The sequence below is a fragment of the Colossoma macropomum genome, unplaced genomic scaffold, assembly GCF_904425465.1.
Source record: "Colossoma macropomum unplaced genomic scaffold, Colossoma_macropomum, whole genome shotgun sequence".
Taxonomy (NCBI): Eukaryota; Metazoa; Chordata; class Actinopteri; order Characiformes; family Serrasalmidae; genus Colossoma; species Colossoma macropomum.
This window is the reverse complement of record NW_023494802.1, coordinates 21,168,887-21,193,054: the sequence shown is the minus strand read 5'-3', so window position 1 is coordinate 21,193,054 and position 24,168 is coordinate 21,168,887. Positions and strand designations below refer to the sequence as shown.

General features: G+C 41.0%; 1 protein-coding gene across 1 annotated transcript; it reads right to left on the bottom strand.

Moving 5' to 3' along the window:
• Positions 1–2,066: 2,066 nt before the first annotated feature.
• Positions 2,067–21,304, bottom strand: mapre1b (microtubule-associated protein, RP/EB family, member 1b). Its single transcript, XM_036591250.1, has 7 exons — positions 21,204–21,304; positions 16,234–16,357; positions 15,106–15,251; positions 14,291–14,489; positions 6,697–6,803; positions 6,430–6,582; positions 2,067–4,786 (listed from the first exon to the last, which is right to left on the bottom strand). Exons 2-7 carry the CDS (start codon positions 16,352–16,354, stop codon positions 4,736–4,738), a joined length of 777 nt encoding a protein of 258 aa, XP_036447143.1. The 5' UTR covers positions 16,355–16,357; positions 21,204–21,304; the 3' UTR covers positions 2,067–4,735.
• Between the last annotated feature and the right edge of the window lie 2,864 nt (positions 21,305–24,168).

Genomic DNA, 24,168 nt, shown 5'->3' with positions numbered 1-24,168 from the left:
CTTGTACTGAGAGACGAAGAGTCTCAGGATTAAATCAGCCTCAACTTCCTTATTACTCAACTGATTTTCACCAAATCTGTTTAGTTATAATCCTCAGACACAGATTAATCCAGGCTGCACGGATCTGCTCTCGGCAGCTTTTATTACTTAAATAACTGACCGTTATAATCGTTATAATTAGCTCCTGACGTTAAAAACCGAGTTTAGCGCGAGTAGAAACATAACCTCACACATCAGCAAATCCATCAATGAGTGAATCACTTCTAATCTTAATACACATTAAAACACAAAACACAGTAAGAAGAACCAAGCTAAAGTTGGCTTCCTATTCGCCAGCTTCTAGTTTGAATTTTCCCATTCCATCTTAAATGGTGCAGCAGTCACTTTCTGGTGCCTGAAGCTGCACCATTTAAGATGGAATGGGAAAATTCGAACAAGAAGCTGGCTGATGCACAATTTAAGGTGGTAAATAGACTATGAAATTAAATAATCTTAATATGAAACTATGGAAAAACAATGACATCAACAGGTTCTCTGTGTCTCACCAACCACACGGCCATATCTACACATCACACAATCAATACACATCACACAAACATTAGCGTGGATCGCTGAGTTCCATCCGTTATATAATCCTGTCCCTCTTTCTGAGTGTAATATTTTTGAAAAAATGTAATTTTAGACAGTATGTTCCTTAAACTGCTGCTCTGTAATGGTACTGAATGCAGTCTAGCAGCGATGTTGACCGCCCCAAAATGGCGGCGCCGTTGACGTGCCTGGCTGGACACAAGGCGGTATCTAGGTATCAAACACTGTATCACTCCGCTGAGACACCGTTGCTAAGCAACCACTTTGACAGCTGTAGGAGACGCTCAAGCCATTTGAACGTTTTTACTTCTTACTTTGCCACAAACAGAAAATGGACACTTTTAAGATCACATTTGACCGACAGCCGATTTGGTCAGACTCTGAAGATCAGACTACACGTTTGGCGAATGGTATTGGGTTCATTTCTGGCTGATTCCAGGTTGTTTAGCTGTTCTTCTGTCACAGCTGCTGACTGAAAAGCTGCTCAGTGGTGATGACAGTTTGGGAATTTAGTGTAAGGAGCTGGAGAACAAACTGCCGGCTGTGCAGCGAGTGGGCGGAGCTCGTTACTCTGACGTAGCAACAAGCTGCTCGTTAAGGAACTATAATTTGGCTCAAGCCATTTGAACGTTTTTACTTCACTCTGTGCACAAGCAGAAAATGGACACTTTTAAATCTGACCTACAGCCGATTTGGTCAGACTCTGAAGATGAGACGACACTAAATCTCCCAACACCAAAGCTCTCGTGTTCTATTGCTTAAAGAAAAACAAACTACATTAAAACACTCATTGGCTAATGAACAAGTCCTTCTTGAGCTGAATCAGGTTTGTTAGAGCATTGAAATCCAAAACACAGGTGGACTACAGGGGAGTGTACCTTATGTTCCCAAGGCTAAACACGCCATTAGCCTTTTATATAAAATCTCAAACCTCAATGATTCATCAAGCAGACCTATGAAGGGTCTCATAAGGTCATGGTTGGGGTCCTAAGGAAACTACAGGTCATACATGAATCAAAACAGCACAGACTTTTTTGGCCCTCGGCTACGTTAGCTTCAGTTAGCTAAATTGCTAATTGTCTGTGCAAAGCAACAAAGGCAATTGAATTTCACTCAATTAAAGGGCCAAGGGAACATAGGGGGAGGGACGACTACAAGGCAGGAACGGGAAAGAATGAATTAAATTAATATCAAATCTACGGAGCCCTGCTGTTGACACCCCGTATAAATAAAAATAGTGCACAGCGTATTAACTCACGGGAACAAGAACTAAGTAAGGCACCGGAATATTTAAGTTGTGGCCACGACTTAGTAGGCGTAGGAATGTTGTGGCCACACGTTATTTTTATTTATACGGCATGTCACCAGAGGGGCTCCGTACAAATCAAAATCCTAGAGCAAAAATTAAAAGTGAACTCCTGCTTATAAAACCAAGGACAAATTAACGAAGGAAATAACAGACCATCATTAGCAGTAAACACATGTAATACTGTTTTATTTGTAAGAAACTGACCCTGGCAAATACAATTAAAAAAGGAGAAAACCACACACCCTGCAAGTACAAAAACGAGGACAGAGACCGTCTGTGACGGAGAGGAAAAACGAAAAAACAAAAAATAGAGATGGAGAGAAAGTATGTAAGTGGCACAGGGCCCACAGTGTAAAATCCATCTCTAGATTGTTCTGGAAGGCCACTGGAGAGCAAACTGATAAAAACTCGGAAAGAAGCACCACTGCATATTGTATTGACCAATTCCAGTCTTGAACTAAACCTCATTCTACTCTACAGCTTTAATCATCGTCGTAAAGAGCAATTCACCACAAGAAAGAGAAAACCAGGTCAAGGCGAAATCAGCATCGGGTCAATGATGTGTAATGTTCAATAACTTTTTTTATTTGCATTTGATTGCTACTTCCATGATTCCACACTCTTACTTGGAGCGCAATGAATGGTCTCACTTTCGAAGCCCCTTAATTGCAACGTTATGAAACATGGTTCGCAAAAAACGCTGTACTGTTAAGAGAATCTTAACCATGATCTCTATGCTACATCGCTTTTGTCACAAGTCACCGCAGGTTAATGAAAACTTATCTAATGCAAATGTTTATCCACTGTTGCAAAGGAATCAGTCAAGGTATGTTTTAAAAGCACCAATTAAGGCTTCAGTTATTGGTTTTGCACAGACAAACTAGGCTGGACCCAAAAACTACACAGCAATAGAGATTCTACACTTCAAAAAAAAAGGTTGGGATGTTTGAATCTGATGTTATCTGAATAACCAGAAAACACAAGTGCTGATATGATATGATATTGCTGCTACATGAGATAGTGGAGGGAAAACAAGACAGAAAAATGGCACAGTGATCCAAAATCATCAGGACAGTCTCTGAATTCCAAAGTCACATTCCACACAACTGACCATAAATTAATTAATAAAGCATGATCAATCACCCATCTAACAAGGCAATGAAACATTTCAGAAGCAGAAGACAGACATTTGATGGTGGGGAAAATAAAAACATTCACACCAGCAATAGTTTCAGGACACCATTTTTTATGTTTTTTTGTTTTTAATCCAATTTTTTTTATCCAATTGGAATGTAGCCTCTGGATAAAACAACAGAAATGGAGAATGAAATGGATTTAACACAACCCAGATTCCAAAACTCAATTACAAAACTGGCACAGGATGTTTTTCTAGATTTACCACAAGTATTAAGCAAGTAATATTTCTATTTGGCTCAAGGTTGATACTACTAAGGGTGCATGAAAACAAGCAGTGCCCAGCACCCACGGCTCCTGAACTAGCTTTGAGTAAAATTTCCAAAAAAAAAAAAACAAAAGGAAGATGCGAGGTCTGTACCTAGAACAGCTTCTAAGAGTGGCTATTTTTGAAGCCAAAGCAATGAAAAAAGGAGAAATGTTTGAACATCTCTTTAATTTGAATTCAACATTTCCCAACACAGAACAAATATAAAGAGTTCTATCAAAGAAACGAAAAAATGTGAGAGGGTTTAAAAAAAAATAGATGCATTAAATATAAGGCAGTAAAAAAGAAGAAGACATCAATCTTTGCACTGAAAGTGCAGAAACGGGCAGTATTTTGGCCTTCAGAACCCATCGCCACAGGGGCGATGCTTTAAGGTTGGTTTACTCTTTATAAAACAATTATAAAAAAAGGGTCATCAAGGATGCTTTGCAACTGTGCTTTCAACGTCTCAGTAACGTGAGTATCCCAAGAGACCATCCACAAGACAGGTCAGCGAAGTCTGACTTATTGATTACAATCACTGCAGTTTGGAGCAGATTTGGAACGGTAGTGAATTAACTGACCTTCTTACTGCATAAGTGACTTACTGGACCACAAGCAAAGTTTTTCTACATCCACAAGACAGACAAAGACGAACCAGGCAGACGACCGACTGGATCTCCTTCTGCTCTGTCTGTAAGGCACAGTCACAGGTTCAAAGAGAAGAGGTGACTGCTACTAGCCTTTCAATAAAACGATCGCTAAGGTTTAAAAATCAAAGGGGGAAAAAGATGGACGATGCTCATTTTGCAGGGTTGGTTTTAAAAAAAACAAAACAGTTGTTCACAGATTCACTTCTGAATCCTGAGTAAGAACTAAGATTTTGTGAAGATTAAAAAAAAAAAAAAAACAACTCTTAATTGGGTAAAACATGATTAGCATAGCATTAGTGTGAAGCACATGCCACCCTACTCGTCAAGGAAAAGAGGTGACAACATCCTCTCTATTCCAACAGTGGCAAAAAGAAACAGTGTCAAAAAACAAAGACAATATTTAATACAACGGATAAATTTGCAGGTTCCACTGAAGTTGCAGGAACAGCAGGATCAAAATTTGAACACCATGCTGAATCTTGATGAAAAGCTCTCTCTCCTCTGAGCCAAACAAGGTCAGCTCAGCAGCCGTCTTGCCCTTCTCAGAGGCTAAAGGGTCGCCAGACTTCAAACTTAACTACTTTAACTCTGTACGCAGTTGAAAGGAATTTCCATACAAGCTTCACTCAGAGTCTAAATGCATAATGTGATCTGGGAGGTGTTTCAGAAACAGTGTGAGGAAGTGAATGTGTAGAGGGAGTGATGAGGAAGGAGACGATCGAGGATTGGATCTAGCCGAGGGCATTAAAACTCCTCCTGGTCCTCTGATTCGGCGTCTGGTATGACGAAGCCCTCCTAAAGGAACGAGACACACAGAAAAATAAAAGTAAGGCAAAGCAGCTTCTTTTCCCAAACCACATCCTGATTGCTCAGTGACACGTAAGGCACGATTCTATGGATTGGAATGCCAGTTTAAGGGTCATTCCAATCTGAGTTGAACTTGCTGGACACAAAAATACATGACAACCATCTGTTAAATACAGGTACAACATTCTTTGTCAATTAACATCCTATACAAAAGTTTGCAAACAACTGGTCACAACATTTCTTTTTCAAATCAACGGCATTAATACAGAGGCCTAATCCCATTTCTTATTTTTACCCCTACCCCTTGTTTTTGAGTGTTGCCCCTTGGAACTGAGTTAAGGGATAGTGTTGAAATCTTCCCTCTGAAATGGGACCCTCAAATAAAAAGAGCATCACTTCATTAACAGCTACCAGCGCTGCTCTGTAGGCGACCCTGCCAGTCTGCAGTGACAGCAGAGGAGGGTAAAGTTCAGCTCCTCACTGCTGGGCTTTAGTTACATTTAGGGCATCATATGATCTTCAAAGAGGGGGGCAATTATTTATTATCACCCACCCCTAATTCCTCAGTGATATGAAGCTGAAGCCAGATATTCTCCAGCTTCTTGTTCGAATCTTCCCGTTCCACCTTAAATGGTGCAGCAGTTCTGACACCTGAGGCGGCAGAATGTAACTTCTGCTCCATTTAAGGTGGAACGGGTAGTTTAGCTAGCTAGCTACCGGGACATTAGCATATTACAAGCGATTTTTATGCTTTTTATGAAGAAAATTACCTTAATACATTTAAACGACATTAAACTAAGACAATATAATGATTATTGAAATTGTTAACAGACAAAATACTCAAAATATTTGTGGGTTTCTTTGGTCGCTCGCGCAGCCATCTTGCTGTTTTATTTGGCAATATGAATGACGGGGGGAGAAGGGGGGGCATCCTACCTACCCAGAGAGCGAGGCCAATTGTGCTCCTGATGATGGGGTCAACGCTTAGCCCAATGTTTCTGTTTTTAAGGTTTGAGAATGAATATTCAGATATTCAATATTCAGATTGTAGAGAAATATCAGTCAGTATTCGAAGCCTGTAAAACGCTATTTGGATGCCATCCCTACCAACCATACCATACTTCTGCCTGGCTAAATGTCCAACCCACAACATCACTGAACTGGTCAAAATGTGGACGATGTTAACTACAACCAATAAAACTGGGGCAGTCAGGGGCTGGAGATTAGGGAACCAGCCTTGTGACCAGAAAGTCGCCGGTTCGATCCCCTGGGCTCACAGTACATGACTGAGCTGCCCTTGAACAAGGCACCTAACACCCAAATGCTCCCTGGGCGCTGTGGATAGGGCTGCCCACCGCTCCGGGCAAGTGTGCTCACTGCCCCCTAGTGTGCGTGTGGTGTTTGACTGCACGGATGGGTTAGACTGCAGAGGTGAAATTTCCCCGTTGTAAGACTAATAAGGGTCACTTAATCTAATCTAAAAATCTCTTTTTGTAAGAAATGTTTGGACTCATGGCAATTTTGATGTGTATGGTTAAACCTGGCCATTTATTACATATCTAACTTAAAACTCAGAATGCACAGAAACACAGCTGTGAACGCATTAGTATCTGACTCTGCATTGAACTCACATCTGTAGCATAGAGAATATCCACAATCCTCTGCAAGGTGGGATCTCCCTCGCTCTCCTTCTCCTGACAGATCAACTCAATGTTCCTAAGTTTGCCGAAGTAAAAGTCTCGCTCCTTCTCCATGTCCTGGATTGTAGACTTCAGTATATTTATCTGTGGAAGGAATGAAAAGGATATTAAGTATGTAAAATTATTTCTCTTCAGTCTCTCTTCTACTAAAGTGATTATGGAGCAGAGCTCAGCAAAACTACATGCGAGTAAAAGCACCTCTTGGATAAGCTCGGCCCTCTCGTCATCTCCGCTGGCACCTGGCCTCCGCGCAGAACTGGGTGCCACCTTGGGCGTTACTTTAGCAACAGCAGCCCTCGGCGGTGCTGAAACGAACAAGGCAACAATAACTTGACAAGTGGAAAAACAAGAGTTAAAATTCCTCTGGAAAAAGCAGGAATGTAGCTTACTTAAAAACCTTCAACAGTAGAGGCTAGACGCTTTTACACTTCAAGTGACAGATCAGAGGCGTTTTCACACTTGGACAGTTCCAGTGTCTGAAGTAGACTCTGGGCATATGGGAACACGGCAAATGAACTCAGACCCCTCTAAACAGCCCCAAAAATAAACCCAACTCTCAAGGTGGTCTCAGTTCGCTTCGTCGCAGTTCGTTTAGTGGTTTGACTGATTTGTGCATTGTGAAAAAATGGCCCTAGTCCGCTTTTGCTTTACGGTGAAGACCTCAAGGTCTTCCAGCACTTCAGCAGGTAAAAACAGACCAGCAAGCGTCATTCATAAGGTTCTACTCAGGATAAAGCCTGTCTGTGATCTGCGACAAGCAGCAGCCGAGTGAACGCGATAATATGCGAGAGCCTGTGTGATTTTACCATGTTAAAGTCTCATGCTGTAAATGAGTTTTAGCTGCTTTCACACTGAACGCTGAATGAAGCTACGTTAGCTACGCTCACATTACAAACCTCATTGCTCAAATCCGATCTCTCTGACATGTTGGTTCACACTCGTTTAGGTAAGTGATTCAAATCTGTCGTTAATGTGACGAACCGGCGTCCTGAAATGACCCACATGAGCTCATCCTACTCAGTAACGTCACGTGAATGAATCACGTTCATCATCAGCACAAACTAACGAGCAGAACGAGCTTCGCTGAGAAGATAATTAACTCTGATCAGCTCTCAGCTTCATTATTAGAGCGAGACGAAGGAGAAAAAGGTGAGATGAGCTGCTTTTCCACCGTTTACAGGCTTTAACTTCTGTTCGGCACTGCTGCCATGGTAACGCTGAATGATGGAGCAGGGCAGTGGAAAAAAAGCACATGAATGCCGATCTGAGTGTCACATTAAGGTCACATGGCCACGAATCAGAGACGTATCTGATCTAGGACCACATATGAAAGTGGCTCAGGTCGGATTTGAAAAGATCAGATTTGTGTCCACACAGCTCTGAAAACATCAGATCTGAGTCACATTAGAGCAAAAAATCGGATTTGTGCCACTTCAGCCTGGTAATGGGAATGTAGCCTTTCAAGTACACGGTTTCATTACAGATGTAGATTTTTGCTGGGTGGAGCTCAGTGAGGAGCACAGCTGAAAACAGAACCCACCGCAGCACACAGGGTCATTTTTCCAGTTTTGCATGATAGTAGCTTCTCTTGCCACCTGAATCATTAGATTTATCACAGAACACCTCCCACTTTGCGAGCGCTGCGCCCACCGTGAGTGCTGTGAAAGGGGTCTGAGCTCTAATGGAGTTGTGGTCTAAGATCTCATCATTGCTAAAAAGGACCAGAAAGAAAACTGAGTCCTCTTTACAGTTCACTTACACTGTGAACATAAAAAGAACTGATGTCATTTGCAGTTGGTTTCCTTCCAGGTTCACTTTACCAGAACTCAGTTTGGTTTATTTGAAAAGAACTATATGTGAAAACACCCAGATCTGCATTGGATTTGTGAACACTGCTTTTTCTAACCCAGCAAAAGACTCCAACATAGTAAACATTATCCAGTCCTTTCACAAGGACTACGTTCAGTATAAACAATGCAGGTGAGAACACAAAACATATGTGATATTGTGACAACACACCTGGGCCCTGTTCTTCATTGTTGTTAGCAATACAATTTACAGGAAACTGTCATGACTTTGGTGGGGGGGGGGCCTCAAAGGACGATTAGGTTTCATAACTAAAAAAGGGCACCAAATTGCAGAACAATGTCTCACATCATCTTATTATACAGCACCAATAAACTCTTTCGGTAAACCTGCAAACCTTTTTTTCCCATATAATTATTATGAAACTAATGTTTAAAAAAATGAAAAATAGAAAGATAATAGAAAAATATCTTGGATTCCTCAAAACAGATTATACTAACTTCACAACAGAAAGCATTCAGTTAACAAGCTTCAGTATCTGATGACCAGACATGTCTTCTTAGTTCTTCAGAAATCCTCAGACTATGGGCTGCTTTGCCTTTATTCTTTTTGTCTATTCACGTTCTACGTGACTGATGTCTGGAAACAGCACGTCAAGTCAGTAGCAAGCTGTCCTTTGATTTCTTCCTTCATCAGACTGTTCTTATGCAGATTAGTTTTAGGCTGTTATTTTGCTCAATAATCAACTGATTACTCTACTTTGTAACTGTAATCTCAATGCAAAGACATGTTTATGAGCATGCAGTGATAGCCATGCTACCAGAAACCTTTATGGGCTTGATAAAAATTAGGGATGCACTAATTATATTTCCTCAGCTCCAGGGCTAGAGCCAACTGTTCTAGACTAAAACCCACTTTAACGCGTTATATTTACACAGCAAGTCACACCAGAGCTGAACTTTCCCAGCTTTTATACAGTTTCAAGCATTTGAGCCAAATGTAACTCCAGAAAGAGTAAAGAAAAGAACAGAGCCGCTGTTCTTTTTTTTATATTTCAGTTTAGTAATTGTTTTTTCTTTGAAAACCAAGACAAGATACATTTAGCCTATTTAATTTATGCAATGGTGAAAAAAGTGGCAAAATTAATTAAACAAAAACTGTGAAAAACCAGTATAATATATATGAATGAAAATGTTTCATTTTGTTCAGTTTCGGCCAAAAATTTAATTTCAGTGCATCCCTAATAAAAATCATTCACTCTGTCAGCAGCAATGCAATCTCAGCCCATGAGACTCTCCCATGCATGACGGCAGGAGCCATCATTTCACAGATCAAATTAGGTCACCTTTGACCCTGCTTGGATATCATGATTGCCAATTTCTTTAAATCTTCAGAAGGTCCTGCAGGTTTTGTACATTTTATAGCCTAGATACTTTGTCATTTTCTTCTCACATTCAGGGATTATGAGCTTCGGCTAGTAGCTTGTTTTAAATGATAAACTGACCTAAAACCATCTAATCTCTCTAATAAAAACCCTTCTGGTCACTGTCGACTGCTACAAAAGGAAGTTCTGACAGGATCAGGCACGGCTATGGCAACCACAGAAAAAAATCATTAATGTCACTGCGTTAGTAGTATAAACTCACCAAGCAACAAATGAAACAATTCAAACTATTCAGCATCCATCTTTTGTTATTACTTTCTATAATTAACTACAAACTACAGGGTGATTCAAAAAGATTCATCCGATTTCAAACCACCATATTTTTACAAATGTGAGGCACCGAGGAACCAATCACAATCCAATTGAAAGAGGGGGTCATAGAGTTTCTGACTGTCAGTGGAAGACGGCTCCCTTCAGTCTGAGAGGAGATGAGACCCCTGAGCAGAAAGCGTTCTGCGTTCTCCACTTCAATAAGAGTGAATCCGTCATAACTGTGCAGTGTGATTTTCGTGGGCAGTGAAGCTCCAACAGCTCAGAGCGTTCGTCGCTGGTTCCACAACACTGGATGATCTCCGAAATCGCACTGAAAGAGCCGTGAGTGCAGCGACACCCGACACGCTCAATCCAGTATGGGATGAGTTTGACTATGGTGTTGATGTTGTCTGTACAGCTGGAGGAGGTTCAGACTGAGACCTTCTACAATTACATAATAAACTTTATGCTCATTTAAACCATTTACAGTTCACTGCACTGATCTGTAATGATTTACAAGTGAAATAAATCATTTTTTAATCCGATGAATCTTTTTGAATCGCCCTGTACTTAAAATTACCTCTCTATCTCGCATTATGATCAGATGACCCAGCAGGGAAAAGGGGACAGTCAATCAAATTAGCCAGGTGTCTTTGCTGCTGTACTGAACTATATTAGACTGAAGTTTTTATTTTGCAGACCAACACGCCCGGCTATGGACATACAACATATTTTTTCCCCTCACTGCCATAGCTGTCCCTGCAGCTGTTACACCAAAAATCCCTTCTGTCTGAGCTGTTCTATGAAATTTAACCAGTGCAGCCTTTTAGTACCTCTTTCTTTTAATTAGACTTTAGTTTTGGGAAGCTAATGACCAAAGCACCCCAAAGCTGGCACTACTGCCACTTACATTTATAGGAAGAATGGGTCCTTACCAGATTACTGCTGACAAAAGGTTAATATGGTAACATACCAGAACATCTGAAAGATACTTTTTACACTGTAAAATTAAAATTTACATTCAAATTTTCTTGCCTTCTAAATGCACACAAAAATACAACAGACATGTTTAAAACATGAATGCATATGCAAACAATTTCTACTGGTGCTATAAATAGATTCCCTTAATAATTCGCCTTTTCAGTATTTATAAATGCAAACAGTCTGTCTAGTTATTAATATTGCATGCTGTACTTTTTTTTAAATGATTCCAGTCAAAGTTCAGGTCTCTGATTAAGCAGATCTGGCTTTTACCAGCTACAGGGGACGAGGTCCAAATTTGTTGATGTGAAAAGAAGAAAAACCAAGTGGCGATGCAAGACAAAGTGAGACAGAACAATTCGGTTCATCTTAAGAATTTGATACCACACAGCACCACAACCCATGTGATAGACAGTGAGCCTCCACTGAACAAACGCTCACATTATGATATTTCTGTCTGATAGGGATATTGATATCACTTTACTTGAACCCTGCTACACAAAAATGAACATGTCAAGGCAGATGTCATGTAATGTCACGAGATGGTAGACGGATTACTGGTAACTGCCATGACAGATGCCGTTCTGTTTGATATTAAACATTATGACACCTGTCATGACAATTTAATTGATGCTATTATATTACTGGACACCGTGTGACAGCATAACCCTTACAAAAAAGAAGTTTATTCAAGTGTGCTATTAGTATACTTCTTTTAAACTAAATATAGTTCAAGTATACTAAGCTTACACTTGTACTTATACATATACTTGTATACATATATTTGTATGTACTTATTCATATACTTGTATATACTTGTGGCCTGTATTTGTAATTATACCTCTAAGATATAAATATAAAACATATAAAATATACCTTTATAAACTAAAAAGTGGGCTAGAGGTATAAAACAAGTGCAACCCCATTTCAAAAAAACTTGGGACGCTGTGCAGAACGTAAATAAAAATAGGATGCAATGATATGCAAATCATGTAAACCATATTTTTAAAGGACAATACCAATAAGACAACATAAACGTTGAAACTGAGAATTTGTTTTGTTTTTTGAAAAATATTTGCCCATTTTGAATTTGATGTCAACAATACATTCCAAAAAAGTTGGGACGGGGGCCTGTTTACCACTGTTTCATCACCTCTTCTTTAACATCACTCTGTAAGCGTTTGGGAACTGAGGAGACACTGCTGTAGTTTTGAGAGTGAAATGTTTTCTCGTTCTTGTTTGATACAGGATTTCAGCTGCTCAACAGTTCGGGGGCTCATTTGTTGTATTTTCTTTATTTCATAATGCGCCAGATGTTTTCAGTGGTGACAGGTCTGGACAGCAGGCGGGTCAGTTTAGCACCCAGACTCTTAATACGGAGCAATGCTGTTGTAATGCATGCAGAATGTGGTTTGACATTGTCTTGCTGAAATAATCAAGGCCTTCCCTGAAAAAGATGTGGTCTGGATGGCAGCATATGTTGCCAAAACATGTATATATCATCCAGCATTAATGGTGCCTTCACAGATGTGCATGTCACCCAGCCCATGTGCACTAATGCCCCCTATACCATCATGAATACTGGCTTTTGAACTGTGCACTGATAACAAGCTGAGTGGACTTGATTTCCAAAAAGAATTTCAAATGTTGATTTGTCACAGGACACTGTTCCACTTCACCTCAGTCCATTTTAAATGAGCTCGGGCCCAGAGAAGGTGGCGGTGTTTCTGGATCCTGTTTATATATGATTTCTTCTTTGCGTTTTAGAGTTTTAACTTGCATTTGTGGATGCAGTGATGAACTGTTTTCACAGACAGTGGTTTTCAGAAGTGTTTCTGAGCCCATGCAGTGATTTCCACTACAGAATCATGTCTGTTTTTAATGCAGTGCTGCCTGAGGGCCCAAAGATCACCGCCAGCAAATACTGGTTTTCGCCCATGTCTCTTACATACAGAGATTTCTCCAGGTCTCTGAATCTTTTAATGATATTCTGTACCGTAGATGATGAAAAACAAAAGTTCTTTGCTATTTTACAGTGAGAAACGTTATTCTTGAATTGTTGCACTATTTGATCACGCAGTCTTTCACAGAGTGGTGAACCCCTCCTCATCTTTACTTCTGAAAGACTCCACCTCTCTGAGATGCTCTTTTATACCCAATCATGTTACTGACCTGTTGCCAATCAACCACCAGGTGTAGCATTACACAACTTTACCAGCCTTTTGTTGCCCCCGTCCCAACTTTTTTTGGAACGTAATGTTGACATAAAATTCAAAATGGGCATATATTTTCAAAAAACAATAAAATTTCTGTTTCAACATTTGATATGTTGTCTTTATTACTATTATTCTATTACTATTTCGATTAATTATAGGCTTTAAATGATTTGCACATCATTGCATTTTGTTTACATTTTGCACAGCGTCCCAGCTTTTTTGGAAATGGGGTTGTACATGTAAATTTACTTGTAAGTGTATTTCACAGTATAGCTGAAGCACAAAATAAAACTTAAATGTAAACCAGTTGTGTTCTCAAAGTTTACTACTTTTACACCTAAAGAACATTTAAAAATATACTTTTATAAACTAAAAGGTTCGCCAATTTAGTCCCAAAAAGTACTTATATAGTACACTGTACTACTAGAACATTTAAATAAATATACTTACTACATAAAGTATACTTGGGAAATATACTCGAACATTACCTAAGTTTACTTAATAAAATGAACTTTTAAGTATACGTTTTTTTGTAAGGGAAGACATCAGCCATGACACATTTATGGCATGATTATGTCTATTATTTAGCAGTGTTCAAGTTAAAGTGTAACCGTGCTACTTCACCCAATCCAAAACATCCCAGCTGATCAAATTAATCTAATAAGTGGAAAAACACAGCAGATTTCCTTTGGGAAAAGACACAGCTGTCTGTATCTTTTAAGTATACTGTGTTTTTATGTCAATTCTCATAAAATCACATTTTCTGTAAAACGTGATTAGTCAGACTGTGGCAACATTGAAAGTCAGGGCTTTAGCATTCTTACAGAATAAACTAAGAGTGAAGTCAAAAGGACATTAACACAGGCTATTATCACTACATCTGCAGAATATATGCAAACTACTCACCGGTGAATACAAAGGTAGATCAGTTCTGTAAGAACAAGCTCTCATTTCACACTGTGTGAAAATGCATGTAAACCTCTAACCATCAAAATACTGAACTTGCGCTTCATTTTGTATTAGCGAGAGGACCTCAGGAGGAACCTGCCCTGACATGGCAGGAGATGTACTACACTTATTCACAAAAACCAACCTGCGTTCATGATCTTCTTGGGCTTGCTGAGGGCAGGCATGGCAGCGTTGGGCACAGGCATGGTGTCCTGGCCCTGCCGCGCCTCCACCGGGTCGTACTCTTTTCCGTCGTAGTTCGCATCGAAGAACTTCTTAAACCACTGAACGAATTCAAAGTTGTCCTGGAATTTGCCTTTTATCAACTTGTCAACAGGGATGATCTAGGGCAAGGGAGAGATTATAAAGCAAATCAGAAATAAAATTAAAAAGGTAACCAATTTTCAGAACAAAATAAAAATGAATGAAGACAGAACAAAAGGGGATCTGCTTACTTTCTGTACAAAAAAGATATTAAATCAACATTTTTCCAGAATCCAAACTGTTTCTAGCCATGCTTGAACTGACCTCTCAGAAAGAGCTTGACAACTACACTGACAAACCTCCCTCACGCTGAATGGGCTACCTAGCGATCAAAGCCAGCTCTGTTCAGTGTGAACTTGGCTTGTGAAGCCTGACTGGTCTCCATCTCTACTGCCAAATATTTGGAACAAATTCGAGACTGTTTGGCTTGTGATCTGGCAGACACGCTACCTCGAAGGTAAACATAATTAGCACGCTGGAGCACAGCTATAGCTGGCATCATTCCTATGCACAGAGACATACACTGTGTTTTACAGTATAAACATCAGAAACCAGTGAGTACAAACACGTCTTGTGGAACGTATTATGAACTGTTGCTTCATAATCAATATGATGACATTTTTTGATCCTCGAAGTTTGTGAAAAATGCATAAAATAAAGCGATTAGGTTGAGGGTAAGCATCAGAAGTAACTCACTTTGTCAACACCCATTCTCTTGAAGGCAGCTTGCAAAATCTTAAAATTATGGATGTATTCATGCTCTAACTTCGCTGAAAATTTAACTTTCTTCAAAGGCACGCAGCCAGGAAAGAGCATGTCCATGAACTGGCAATAGGCCGCACCTGTAGGGCAAACAAAAATAATTAAGCAATACAAAACTTATATTTACATGAAAAACAATGATGTTCTTTATACAGGGAGATTCACTCGAAAGAGGCCCCTAATATTCTGCTGTAACTCCTGTTAGGATGAAGCAAGCTGAACCCAAAAAAATACGCTACACAACTTAACATGTGTAATCGATTGCATTACATGCGATGCTGCAAGTGATCTCCGTTTTCTGCCAGACACATAAATGGAGGTTAAATGTTGCGACGGTTGTCCGGCGCCTACCTCATTGCTCCTACGCAGGGGCATCCCGGCTTGTTCGAAGCTCCATATACTGAGGAGCTCATTGCACGTTGTTTCAGAATATTCGGGTCCTCTTTTGAGTGAATCTCCCTGTATTATGAATTAGCATCTATTCACAGAAAACAGCTGAGCTGGCAAAAATGGAACAATATAAATACGTGACAATTACATGCTAGAGGTGGGCAATACATTGCGGATATCATCAGTATCTAAAGCACACTGATCAAGTTCATGTTTCATTAAAAAGAGAACGTAATCATAACACAGTAATACATCAGGAGGATTTAATTCCGCACAGTATGTGAAATCTTGAGAAGTCATTGTACCCAGTTTCTGATAGCAGTTAAACGTGACACTACTAGTGCATTGAGTCAAAATACTGTGATACATACTGCGTATAGTGAAAATGTCTAGGTACAGTGATACGATACTACCATGCACTGGACTAAACGTCTGGATTAAGCCTAGACATAGACTAAACTACAATGCCAATGGTGAGCCACCACTGGGAATACATTTCAGTCTAGGCTTATCTTAATCTGGATCTAGGAAACTGGCCCTTTGGTGTGCTACTACATACACTCTCATTAATAAAGGTACTAAACTGTCACTGGGGTGGTTCCCTCATGGGTTCATCTCAGTACCTTTATGTCTAACAGTGTATGGCACTACACAACACGTTTCTCTACCTACCTGAACATAGCAACTCAATCTTAGTGAGGTTCATCTGTAGTGACTCATTGATCCATGCGAGCATATCATGGCGACTCAGGTTGTCGCTGGTCACTGAGGTGGAGTACACATTTACAGCCATGTCCTGCAACAGGGTAGAGGCAAGGAAAGATTCATTATTACCCACTCATCAACAGCCAGTGACCTGGACAATCGCTGATTATGTATAACTGTGCCAGTAGGTAGGAGTGCGAAATGTGCACAACTTTCTAAAATCATCTCAAAAGCCACCAAAAAGGGATGCAGTGATACAGTTCAATGTCAAACCACATGGGTGCACTCTTGATACTCCAAGGTGGGAATGGTCACTAAAGAACTGCACATGGTGTCCAAAAATGACCATATGTGAGACTGTTTAAATGCCTGAGCTTGGGGCAAAACGATTAATCATAAGCAATCATGTAGTCCAGGGGTCTTTAATTTAAATTCATTAAGGTCCAGGTAGAGAAAATGTCCTCAAGCAAAGGTCTGGAAAATCATAATGTCCAAGTTGCATTATGATTCAGTGTCATATACTGTTTACTGAAGTAGCCTAGTAGGTATATCAACATCTTATAGTCAACAACTGAATATCAAATCAAATAAAGTACAGTTCAGTCATATTTCAACAACATTTACTGTCAGTTTTCTCTTTTTAGATCACGCCATGTGAAATAACTTCCCTCTGACTCACTTTCTTCTCTGACTGCTGTGTCTCGCCTCGTCCCTCCCCTGTGTGTGCCTCACTCACTCGAGTCTCAGTGCTCATCATAATGCACAGATCTGATTGGCTGAGTAGCGTCACAAGTGATATTGACAACACGTGATTGGTCTGTGAGTCTCCCGGGCCATTAAAGTGGTACCGCAAAGGCTAGAAAAGCTACACCGATTAAAACAGGACCACCCCATTGAAATTAAATGATTCTCCATAGTTTATTGGTTATAGGTCCAGGTCCGCATAGGACAGCGTTAGGGTCCAGACTCGGACCGTGGTCCGCCTATTAGTGACCTCTGAAGTAGTAGCTGGCCTCTGTAAAGCACTGGCTAAAGGTCTCAGCGTACTTCTTGTGAAACTAAATTCTCGAAGTTTGTGCGAAGCCAAAAACGCCTTCGCAAGCTTACAAGCTCGCATACTTTCTGCGGTTTTGTGTTGCCTGACGCGGATGCTCCATGTGATGTTATGACATTTTATGATAAGTTTCATGGCTGCTGGAAAACAATTCTATCACAGTTCTAACTATGGCGATGTTTGAGTTCAGAATGCTGCCACCATTTAAGGTGGAACGGGAAAATTTGAACAAGAAGCTGGAGAATAGAAAGCCAACTTCAGCCTCGTCCTCTTATGAATCTAAATATAAGATAACCTATATGTTGGTGCTTAGTACTAGCTAGTACTACTGAATAACAGACTTAACATCTTACATTTAGGAGATATTGTTTATGTAACAAATGTGTGTTTCACAGTGAAATATTAGTGTATCTGCCAAAGCTGAAGCTCCTCAAAGTTGTCCATCTTTGTTTCATGGCACGCCTCTTTTTTTACCGACCAATCAGAGGCTTTGTCGCGTAGCGTCTTTGTCCACGGAGTTCGCCCAGCTGCCACGTGCGCGACACGGCGAACGAAGCCTCCGCACGACGTCTGCAGCTATTTATTTTCTCTGTGATATTGTTCGCTGAAGCCAGGCGAACGTCGTCTCCACAAGAAGTCTGCTGAGGCCTTAAGGCTGAACATTATTCTGCAAACCTTACTACTGTCTTAAGCTGCAGGAAAGACAATCCCTCAGTTTAAATTACCTGCAGTTCTGGATACACCTACAAGGATAAGTTTAAACGTTATCTAGCATAACAACTTCAATCAAGCATCAACATCTAACTACTGACATTCTGGCCAAAATGGAAAACGCAACAACAGTTTTCTCTGCTGTAAACATGCGTAACTGCATCCTACAGTGGTGCCACAGTAGCCTCTAGAGATTTTCTGGTTTAAAGACACTTCTGATAGGCTCCCGAGTGGCGCAACCGTCTAAGCGTTGGCCCCATCATCAGGAGATCGTGAGTTCGATCCCTGGTGATGCTACAGCCGTCCGTAGTCGGGAGTCCGAGAGAGCACAATTGGCCTCGCTCTCTCTGGGTGGGTGGGATGGCCCCTCCTTCTTCCCCCATCACTCAGCGCGATGCTAGTCAGCGCAGGCGTCTGTTAGCTGACGTAACAGATCTGGCGGTTGGCGCTTTCCTCCGAGCGCGTTCGGCTGTCCAGTGACGTTGCGTGAGCGGCAGTTCGAAAAGAAGCGGTGGTTGGTTTCACAGGTCTCGGAGGAAGCCTGTGTTAGCCTTCACCCTCCTAGCGTTGATAGCATCGTGTGATTGGGGGAGTCCTAACTAGCGGGTGGAATTGGAGACGACTAAATTGGGGAGAAAATCGGGTTAAGACACTTCTGATGATGTATCTTGAAGGTGGGAGGAGCTTTTGAAAAATGACAAATGCTTTGAGGGGGATACTTGAGGGTGGGCTACTGGAAATGTGCCCCCCTCTCAACTAGTCAAAGAAAGCTAGATAGCTAATTTTACTGCCTGAAAGCCAGATATCAATTCTGTATTTATTAGCTCTATATCAGTGGCTTTTTTTTAATCACAGTGTACATTGCATGGTAGGTACAGAACAGGTGTCAACCTATACAGTTTTCCCATATAAAATACATTTTTTTTCCATAATTTTGAAAGTATACAGCTGTGTAAGGTTGGGATACGATCAATCTGACCTAATACAGTTTCTATTATAAACTTCGGCCAGTTAACATCAATAGTTCTGTCATGTTCGGGCTTGATTTTCATGTGTAGCCTATTTTTAACATGATTTAATCACAAAACAGAGTAAAAAGCGATGTGCTCTAATAACAGTGATCACCATTCAGGGGACTAGAAAAAAATATTTAAAGGTGCTATATCTGGATTGGAACTTACTTAAATATGGATGCATGTGTCCTTCTATCCCATTTTGGTGATAATTACTACATCAGACCTTTTATTCTGTCAGTTCACATCAGAACACAGCCTCACTCTCCTCTCTCGCCGCCTGCCTTTCACTGTATTTATATGCATAATGTTCCCCAGAGGAAAGAAATTCTTTCTTAGGATTGTCTCAGAGAAATAAAGCAGATCTCAGTATTATATTAATGAAGGATCACTGATTTCTGAACTGTTTCTCCTGAACCTCCTCAGGAGAAAAGAGGAGATTAACATCAGCGTCTCACTGTGAGACGTTCTGGTGATGAAGGAGAAAAGCGTGAGTTCTCCTTCTGCACTGACAGACTGCTGAGAGGGTTCTGTGATCTAGAACGGAGCTGTATGAGAGAACGATGAGATCTCACACTTTTCTTATGGAGATATTACTCAGCTGAGGCTGGGCTGAGACGAGTCAGACTCTAAAGACAACATTTTGATCAAAGTGAGAAAATCTGAGGGTTACAGAGCCCCGCTGGTGACATCCTGTACAAATAAAAATAATGCGTGACCACGCCTCATTAACGTATGGGAACAAGATCCTAATGCGTGGCCACAACTTAGTAAGCCGTGGGACGACTTTACTAAGTCGTGGCCACGTATTATTTTTATTGATAGAGGGTGTCACCAGCTCCATAGAGGATTATTTCTCAGGACAAAATGGATAAAGTCTCAAACTGTGTCTAGGATAAGAGCCTGAGATTCAGAGGAGATCTCATTTTGAACATTTCTTTCCTCTGGGTCTGTACGACGAGAATGTTTAGCTGCTTAACGATTAAAAATTAATTTCTGATTCAATATGCAGTAATTAGTCTGATCACCAGAGGAAAATATGACAGGAAAGAAAAACAAAACGGATTAAACTCCTACTTGATAATGCTAGAAACGTCCTATACAGGCGGTCAGTCAGGTTACACAGCTCGGTTACTGCCGATATAATGCTTACAGTATAGCGGTGAGAGAACAATGATGGACAAAAACGACCTGTTTTAAAAAATAACCGTGAATAATATTAAAGCAGTGAGGCTGAGAGCTGCAACGCTGCGGTACAGAATATTAAACAACACGACAAATTCTGCATTAAATGCCGGGTTTAGGCCGGAATGCTAGGATAGCGTTCCTCCGTAATACTCCGTAATACCTCTTAGGTTATTTGTCAAGTTAAAGATATAGAAATAATGTATTTTCGCTGCATCGTAATGCGCTGCTTATGCTACTCATTTGGGTGTAAATCCACAGACATTCGCGAGAAGCTGCGCCAACTCATTCTGACTAACGGAGGACTTCACGGCTACGTGATGCAGCTATAAATACACGGGTAAATTCAGACACGACCAGCAATATAACCAATTTTAGGGGGAACCCCGTTTAGGAATCGCGCAGAAAACGCTAACTACAGTCAGCTACCCTGTTTCGGGATTTATACAGGTTCGTTAAACGGGCAAAAGTCCCCAACACAGCAGTAAAACTAGGAGAAGAAGGGAAGTAGCTTAGCGTTAGCACCCTGGCTAGCTGGCTAACTCGGCTAAGCCCTTGTGGATAACGGGGCTAACCGGTTAGCTTGTTCGACTAGCGCACATTCGACAAGCTGGTTCGCGAAGTCGGACAACTGGTGAACAAACTGAACCGGACAGCAGCGAAAAAAGCCCAGTTATTAATCCCAGTTCGGCCATGAGAATCACCCAGAAGCACGTGTTGTTATTCGCACTGAAAGCCCTCATCTGCTTTGTCTCCACCCCGCCGCGGCGAACCGGCCAGCTAGCGACCCCAACTACACCGAGCTAACGAGCTGCTACCATCTCCGCCTTCTCTCACCGACTTCTGCCTCGGTTAATAACCGGGTATTAGTTCGCGTTAATAAACAACACTGCTGTCTGTTTACACGGCGATTTAAAAAAAACACGCGAGCCACACACAAAAGCAGGTTCGCGGAGTTGAGTTGTGGTCATTACCTCCTGGTCGCCGGCGCTCCCTTTTCTGTGATTTGGCGTCGGTTTGTTCAGACAGATGTTGACGTCACGGCGGAGTGTGAGTGAGGGAGACGGAAGGATTGTGGGAAATAGAGAGTGTGAGTGGGGTGTGTGAAAAAGCCTTTCACGAGGACGAATAATGCCGAAATGTCTCTACAAGCGCAGGCATAGCATTATGACCCCCTCCTTGCTTCTACGCTCAGCTCCACTCTGTAGTTCTACAGTTACAGACTGTAGTCCATCTGTTTCTCTGATACTTTATTACCCTGTTCTTCAGTGGCCAGGACCCCCATGGACCCTCACAGAGCAGGTACTATTTTGGTGGTGGGTCATTCTCAGCACTGCAGTAACACTGACGTTGTGCTGGTCTGAGTGGATCAGACACAGCAGCGCTGCTGGAGTTTTTAAACACTGTGTCCACTCACTGTCCACTCTATTAGACACTCCTACCTTGTCGGTCCACCTTGTAGATGTAAAGTCAGAGACGATAGCTCATCTGCTGCTGCACAGTTTGTGTTGGTCATCCTCTAGTCCTTCATGGTCACAGGACACTGCCCACAGGACGCTGCTGGCTGGATATTTTTGATTGGTGGACTATTCTCAGTCCAGCAGCGACACTGAGGTGTTTAAAAACTCCAGCAGCACTGCTGTGTCTGATCCACTCAGACCAGCGCAACACACACTAACACACTACCAACACGTCAGTGTTACTGCAGTGCTGAGAATGATCCACCACCTAAATAGGACCTGCTCTGTGAGGGTCCATGGGGGTCCTGACCACTGAAGAACAGGGTAAAAGAGGGCTAACAAAGTATCAGAGAAACAGATGGACTACAGTCTGTAACTGTAGGACTATAAAGTGCACCTATATAGTAAGTGGAGCTGATAAAATGGACAATGAGCGCAGAAACAAGGAGGTGGTCATAATGTTATGGCTGATCGGTGTACATTTGAGTAGGTAGCGTTCTCCTGGCATCCACCAAACCCAGATTCATTATCAGACTGGCAGATAGAAAAGTGTGATTCATCACTTCAGAGATCATGTTTCAACTGCTCCAGAGTCCAGTGGCGGTGCTTTACACCACCCCACCTGATGCTTGTCATTACACGTAGCGATGTTAGGCTTGTGCTCAGCTGCTCAGCCATGAAAACCTATTTTATTAAGCTACTGATGCACAGCTCAATGCTAACATTGCTTGCAGACACAGTTTGGAACTCTGTACTGAGTGATATAACAGAAGATTGCTCTGAAATGCTCAGCCAACCCATCTGATCTGCAATTAAACAGCTAATTTAACCTTCTATTGCATGAATTATTACTTAAACATTATAAAAATGTTTTAATGTGTTTTTATTATTTAACATTGCTTAAATAATGTAAATATTTGAAAAAATATTTTTTAGAAGTGGGGTATTTGGTAAAAAAATATGACGTGCAATCATAGCACAGCACCATAAAATCTAAAAACACCATAAAATCAAATTTTTCTCTAAAAACATCCTTTTATTGAAAAAAAGACCATACAAATCCAACTTATACTTAGTAAAATGCACGACCTAATATTTACAAATATTGGAAATATATTTGGTATTTGGAATGTATGGTAATAACAACATTATAAAAAATTTCTGGTCATGTGAAGTCAAAGTATTTGTCCATTTAAAGTAAAAGCCCATTTTTCCACAATTAAATAGGAAAACAGATTTTATATTACAGCTTTTTAGTAAAATTGAAATAAAGTAATTGTTCTTCAAGTAGAGGTGGGCAATATGGCGATATGTTGTTATTGTGATCAGTTTTGCTTTTGTGATAAACATGCTTTTCTGAGCATATCACAGATATTGTCAGTACCTAATGAACACTGAACCAACTGCATGTTTCATAACAAAGAGAGCACAGTTAATCCTGTTTAATTGGATTTAGCACAGGGCAGTAGGTGGAACGCTGAATAAAATCATTACATCATCCAGTTTTTAATAGCACTGTGGCACTACCAGCCCAATTTGTCTGTGAGCCAAAATATCGTCATATGTATTTTGTATTTTGAAAATGTCGTTATCATGGTCTAACTTTTTTTTCCATATTGCCCTCCCCACTATTAAGCACAACACAGTAAAGACCAGTCCCATTTCTTCTTTTTACCCTACCCCTTGTTTTGGAGTGTCACCCTAATCTCTTGGAACTGAGTTACAGGGTAGTGGTTGAAATCTTCCCCCTGAAATGGGACCCTCAAATAAAAAGAGCATCACTTCATCAACAGCTACCAGCGCTGCTCTGTAGGCGACCCTGCCAGTCTGCAGTGACAGCAGAGGAGGGTAAAGTTCAGCTCCTCACTGCTGGGCTTTAGTTACATTTAGGGACTCATATGCCTTCAAAGAGGGGGGCAATTATTTATTATCACCCACCCCTAATTCTTCAGTGATATGAAGCTGAAGTCAGAGATTCACCAGATTCTTGTTCTTGTTCGAATTTTCCCGTTCCACCTTAAATGGAGCAGCAGTTACATTCTTCAGGTGTCAGAACTGCTGGACTATTTAAGGTGGAACAGGAAAGTTAGCAAGCTGGCTACCGAGACATTAGCATGCTATTAGCGATTTTTTATGCTTGTTATGAAGAAAACGACCAAAATACACTGAAACGACATTAAACTAAGATAAAACAGTGGATATTGTGATTTTTAACAGAGAAAATTCTCACATTTGTGTGTTTCTTTGGTCTCTTGTTCTCCATATCGCTGGTTTTTCTTTGTTTCTTATATCTCTCTGTTTGGAGTCTCTAAAAAACCTCCGTTTGGAGGGTCATGTAGCCCCAACACTTCTCCCTACCCCTCTATCTCAACAAGAATCGGGACACCCTACCCCTAGACATGAACCAGCAAAACAGAGGGCTAAGGGCTCAGTGGTAGGGGCGAGGGGTGAAAGTCAGCGATTTCTGCTCCATGCCTGC

Coding starts and splice junctions, on each gene's coding strand:
- mapre1b (XM_036591250.1), bottom strand. CDS start 16,354: ATGGCTGTAAATGTGTACTCCACCTCAGTGACCAGCGACAACCTGAGT. Junction 6,804..14,290: donor CAAGAAGATCATGAACGCAG/GTTGGTTTTTGT, acceptor TGTTCGTTTCAG/CACCGCCGAGGGCTGCTGTT. Junction 6,583..6,696: donor GGGCCGAGCTTATCCAAGAG/GTGCTTTTACTC, acceptor TTCCTTCCACAG/ATAAATATACTGAAGTCTAC.